This window comes from Liolophura sinensis, chromosome 6 (assembly GCF_032854445.1).
Source record: "Liolophura sinensis isolate JHLJ2023 chromosome 6, CUHK_Ljap_v2, whole genome shotgun sequence".
In the NCBI taxonomy this organism is placed as follows: domain Eukaryota; kingdom Metazoa; phylum Mollusca; class Polyplacophora; order Chitonida; family Chitonidae; genus Liolophura; species Liolophura sinensis.
In genome coordinates, this window is record NC_088300.1 from 9,547,542 (window position 1) to 9,553,589 (window position 6,048).

Sequence of the window (6,048 nt, forward strand, 5' to 3'; positions counted from 1 at the left end):
AGTCTGACAGGTAGTCCTCCATAACACGTACCTGTGTCAGGACCAGGGTACACTGGTCTCCAGGGAGAGAAGAGAGGTGAGTCTGACAGGTAGTCCTCCATAACATGCCACTGTGTCAGGACCAGGGTACACTGGTCTCCAGGGAGAGAAGAGAGGTGAGTCTGACAGGTAGTCCTCCATAACATGTACCTGTGTCAGGACCAGGGTACACTGGTCTCCAGGGAGAGAAGAGAGATGAGTCTGACAGGTAGTCCTCAGGAACATGCACCTCTGTCAGGACCAGGGTACACTGGTCTCCAGGGAGAGAAGAGAGGTGAGTCTGACAGGTAGTCCTCCATAACACGTACCTGTGTCAGGACCAGGGTACACTGGTCTCCAGGGAGAGAAGAGAGGTGAGTCTGACAGGTAGTCCTCAGGAACATGCACCTGTGTCAGGACCAGGGTACACTGGTTTCCAGGGAGAGAAGAGAGGTGAGTCTGACGGGTAATCCTCCATAACATGCCACTGTGTCAGGTCCAGGGTACACTGGTCTCCAGGGAGAGAAGAGAGGTGAGTCTGACAGGTAGTCCTCCATAACACGTACCTGTGTCAGGACCAGGGAACACTGGTCTCCAGGGAGAGAAGAGAGGTGTCTGACAGGTAGTCCTCCATAACATGCACTTGTGTCAGGACCAGGGTAAACATACATTCTTTCATCTGCGTTAGATTATGGTATTATCATAAAGTGTCTTCTGAACTTTTAAAAACAAATTTAAAATAGATTTACTTTAAAACTTAGCCTTGAATTTGTCCCCTGTGTATGTTGTACAGAGAGTGCCGAGTATCTGCGACACACAGGGCTTCCTGAAGGTGGTCATTCCTGATGAGCTACATGGCAGCATCACCTGGCGGACTCTCCCTGTGCGGGCTAACATGAACACCAGGGATGTCTGTGAGTACCAGGCGCTGGTGGGGTACAGAATGGAGGAGCTATCAGACATGTGCTAGACACTGTCACTTTTCAACATTCTTACCTGCATGATGTAGTACATGATACAGTGTAAATAAATATAATAAAACTGAACTTTAGGATTTTATCTTCAGGAAAAATGAATTATGAAATGTGGATATTAAAAAACATGAAGATGACAAATGAAATATTGAAATAAAACTTCTTAGTTTATCTACAATGTCTAGCATTTGCCTTGCTCCACCTGCTTACTTATTGGTGAATCAACTTCACATTTAACATGGTAATAATGCTGCGTTTTATATTGATAACCCTTGACCGGAACTGTTTGATCAGTGGTATTTAGAGTGTGGGAACTGGCCTGTTGTAATGTTTACGATGATGTTATTTTCTCATTATTCTCTAACCCTTGATTCCTCAGGCATAATGCTGGCTCACAAACTCAAGGTGACCAACCCCCAGGATTATGGGCTGTATCTGTTAACAGATGGCAATGGTGAGTTCATCATTTTTACACTACTGCTCTACACATTGGCTTGTTGTGGACTTAGATGATGATAGCATATGAAGATCAGTGCCTTTTATCGTATGTGTGTTTCGGCAGGGAGATATCTGCACTGGAATTCTGAAAAATCAAAGCTTTAGTTTGACTTTTTTTTTTGCCTTCATTATGGATAACATAACATGGACAACTATGACATACATAAAACATATTGGCTAAAAATGTTAAAACACACATCTGTTTGACTCGTTTTAGCGAAATTAAATTCTGAAATATCGAGTCGTGGCTTCTCTGGATTTCCTCTAGATGCATGTACACTTCAGTTAATCAGATAAATCATGCATCAGTGTAGAATTTGCTCCAGTCATTTGCATATATACATGTATTTTAAATGAGTGCCTCCTTCTACCATTTCAGAAAAACACCTGGTCGACTCTGACTGCCCTCATTCTTTACGAAATGACTACTCTTCTGAGGGGAAGGACTGTGTGTTTGCTTACAAGAGACTGGCTGCTAACATAGCCTGGCCCAAGACATTCAAACACTGACAAACAGGAGGCCTTCAGAATTCTCTTGATCTATGACCTCGCAGTCTTCATGCACGTCAAATAATCATGGCGGCATGGAAAAGGATATTTCCCAGTTTGAATGCTGTTATGAAAAGTTGTGCCTTATTCTAAAAATCTGGACATGTTCCTGAGAATCAATGCATTGTTATGGAAATTTGTACATCATTTTTGAAATTTGTACATTTGTACATAGTTGTGGAAATGTAGACATCCCAACAATTCATGCATCGTTCTGGGAATTTGATACAGGCTAATAAAGAGACATGGTGTGCCTGGGATTGAAAATGTACCATTTGGAGAATTTTTGTGTCCTGTTCAAGTGTCATTCTTACGATTCAGTAAACCATTGGAAAGAATTACATGCACCATTGTTAAGGAGCTGACTGCTTTCCCTTGGGGACCACACTTTCATTATACAGTGGCATTCACCTGTGCCGTTATGGGGATTTTAGTGGTCCTGTGGCAGTCACCGACATTATTCTGAAGAATTATGTGGCCACCTGCATTTTTTTAAGGATGTTAGTGGTCAGCGGCATTATTCAGAGGATATGAGTAGTCGAGTTGATGATTTGAGTGATCTTCCTGCAATAACCGGCAACATTTTGAGTACCAGTATTGCAAAATATGTGGGTAATATATTCAGTAAGCATAGTGGTCATGGGCTGATTCAGGGGAGATAACTCACCAGTGTAAACCAATATCCCGCCAGACAACTCCATTTTATCAGATCAAACTGTCATTTTTCTGTATACCTCATTTCCTCTACATGTATCTGTTTTTCTGTCTCCAATAAGTTTTCATCCGGGCCATTTAAATTGTGTGGCTGTTATAACAGAATGAAAGGAAACTGAAAGCTGCAGATTCGTGGAAGGAGAAACACAAACTATTTATGAGATAAAGTGGCCATTGTGGTGCTATTCTGTAAGGTGCTAACACTTTGCCTTCTGTTACATAAAAAACATATAACATATTTTGTCCTATACATCTTGGCTTTAGACATAGACAGGTAATTGAGTATTGTTCAACTTGCACAAAAAAGCCTACATTAGCATGGGAAGTAAGCCACTTCATACCTGCAATCACAATACCACATGCCATTTCAGGACTAGTAGTACTGGTATATACACCTGAACATATTTGTATACAGTGCACGTGTATACATGTATGTGAAATATATATAACAATGCATATTGGTGGAGAAAGCTGAAATATTTTCTCCTTCTCCTGCCTTGTTTTTTTTCGTAAGTTCAAACCTTGCAACATGTTTGTGATGCAGACATTAAGAATTAAAAGACAACTTTTTGAGTATGCCTTCTTAATGAACGGAGAGTTTTGAGTCAGGACTAGATGTATATATATCAACTGTAATATGACCACACTTCCTGCATTACCTGAAGCTGATATTAAGTCCATTACTCACACAATGTATTTTAGGATTTCAAATTCAAAAGGAAAAAAAAAAACCCTACGTTAACTTTGATTTCCTTGTAACAATGTTCACTGTGAGTCAGTAACTTAAAGCCTGTGATCAACTCTTAAAACATGTTAGTGCAAATTTTTGAAAGATTTTGGATATTTCTGTTCTTGTGATGTTTAGTATGAATGTATTTCTAATAAACCTGAGTTAAACTAACAAATTGTGGGACTACATAGAAGCTTTTCAAAACCCTGGTGTATTTTTTTCTGTAAAATTATGCATAGATATGAGTAATCTATTATGAATCATACCAAAACTACATTAAGGGGAAATTAAAAAAAAGAAAACTTCAAACAACGTGTATAATTATTCGAGCTGTAAAACTTGTGGGAGATATGTTAAACACCATATGGTTCTCAATTGAGTGCAGTATTTTGGGCTAAATCATTTCATCGGAAGTGTGTCATAATTAAGGTTTTTTTTCATATATGTACATGGATATCTTTACACATCTGTATGCATATTAGAACAGGAGCCATGTTTATACTTTGTCTTTGCTTAACTTATACCCAATTTTATCCTGGGCCATGAATATTAGAATCAAACTTCAGAGGCAGGAGTTAGTATTGAACTGCCAAATACAATGTACAAATGACTTGGATCAGGGTATTAATAATTCATGAGTGGTCAGTGCTATGTTGCCATGGAAATTTTGATTGTTTCTTGAGAAATCCAGTATTGTAGCCAAGGTCAGATTTTACTTGATATTGTACCATTTTTGATGGTTTCACCTATGTCATAATGCATTCATAATGTCAGCACTATTGCTCAAGTCAGCTTGGGACCTTTGCATGCCTTAAATAAGACAAGCACGAGCACTCATGTGGGCTATGTTGTCGGGTGTATGAAGTTTATATATTTCATGTGCATGGATCATATGGTATGTATGTTATTGTTTTGTGGGTATTTTTCACAGTTCATGCCTTGTACATGATCTCTGTTTTATATGATAAATATTATTCAATTTCCTGTTGCCATAGCAGTAATTTATGTCAGGTGAAGATGTAAGCACTGTTTTGTGCTCGCCATGTACAGGTAGATACTTTGTATTGCAAACCACTGTGATCGTGCTTGTTCCTAGAATGTCAACACATTTTCGTTATGTTTTGATGTTGACAAAAGACTTATGGTAATAATGAGTCAGCTGTTCAAGTACAGAGTTATTGGGTCACCTTGTCTGTTATACCCATGTCATCGGTGCTATTAGATTACACTAATAGGTTAATAAAATATACTGTTGTACAGTCATTAAATCTCGTGTTGTGTTATATTTGATTGTTCATAGCGCCTTCGTGTGGATAGTGCCAAGCAGTGTTCATTGACTTCTCCTCCACCGATAAGTCACGTGGGCAAGTTCATCATTAACTTTCCATAGGGAAATGGTTAACTCTGACTACTCCAGTCTCCTCTTGTGTTTGGAACAACAATCAACTAAATAAATATAGTAACTTTGTGAAATAAAAAACAGTAATTTGACAGCTTACTATTGGTAAGCTCCAAGACAGCCTTGTTCTTCACTAAAGTGAGATTAACAGTTAGTTGTCATTTCCTTTTCCATTGAAAATATACATTTCAATACACAATGAGCTAAGAGCCAACCTAAGCACTGGACAGATTAAGTAGGTGTTTATTATAAAGCCTACATGAAGCAGTTCATTAGGGCATGGTTATGATAATCACTGTTGAATATACAATGTACATGCATACATATACAATGTCAACAGGGGAAAAAACCAGAATTCCCAGGTAAACCACTGACTCCTGATGAACTCTCCTACATATGGAACGTGTGTCACCTTTGGTCATCTTGCATCTCAGTGGAAGTGCAAATGGTCACATGACCATCATGATCCTTTAGTCACCATGGCTCCACACATTGTGTGAGTGGCATATTATTCTCTCCTTGTAGCTGCATCGCCAGTCTCAAGTGCTGTTTCACTGAAATGCCATTCTGACAGACACCCAGTCACAGGCTATTACTCCTGTTTCAGCTTATAACATAGCCTGGTTAGATGGAGGGTAGCTGGAAGAAACCTGAAATCACACTCATTGTATATATTATATACAGCCTTTCAACTTTTTAAAATTACATGTAATTAGATTTGTGTTATATGTTTTGCTCAAGAATATTTCACAGATGAAAGTTCTGTCGGGTCAAGGGTACAAGAGTCCTTTCGTTATGGCATTGCCCAATACACTGGATACTTGGTTGTTCAATGAAGTAAAACTGTGCACTGCCTGGTGGAAACCTGAAGAAGATGACAAAGTATGTGATAAACATCTCACCTCATTTATACATTATAAAGCAGCTCCACTTTCATATCCTCACATGTAACATTTTCTCTATGTCAAGTTTCCAGAGAAGAGGTCTGAGAAGCTTTAAGATGGATGGCTCTCAATATACCAAAGATACCAATAACCAACCTGGTAATATCGCATAACAAGCATTCAAACTTCATGTAACACAACATAACACAAAACAAAACCTTCAATAAAATATACTTTTATTATTTTCACATTTTGACAAAATTTACAATAAATTGATGAAAT

The 6,048-nt window shown here is 38.6% G+C and overlaps 1 protein-coding gene across 5 annotated transcripts in view; it reads left to right on the top strand.

Moving 5' to 3' along the window:
* The window catches only part of LOC135466527 (uncharacterized), a 58,442-nt gene extending 53,702 nt beyond the window's left edge, over nucleotides 1-4,740 (top strand). For all 5 annotated transcript variants that reach the window (XM_064744058.1, XM_064744056.1, XM_064744057.1 and 2 more), the window contains 3 exons: nucleotides 812-932; nucleotides 1,372-1,446; nucleotides 1,870-4,740. In XM_064744058.1, coding sequence (XP_064600128.1) covers nucleotides 812-932; nucleotides 1,372-1,446; nucleotides 1,870-2,000 — 327 coding nt within the window. In that variant the 3' untranslated portion in view covers nucleotides 2,001-4,740. The remainder of the gene's footprint in view (nucleotides 1-811; nucleotides 933-1,371; nucleotides 1,447-1,869) is intronic.
* The last annotated feature ends 1,308 nt before the right edge of the window (nucleotides 4,741-6,048 follow it).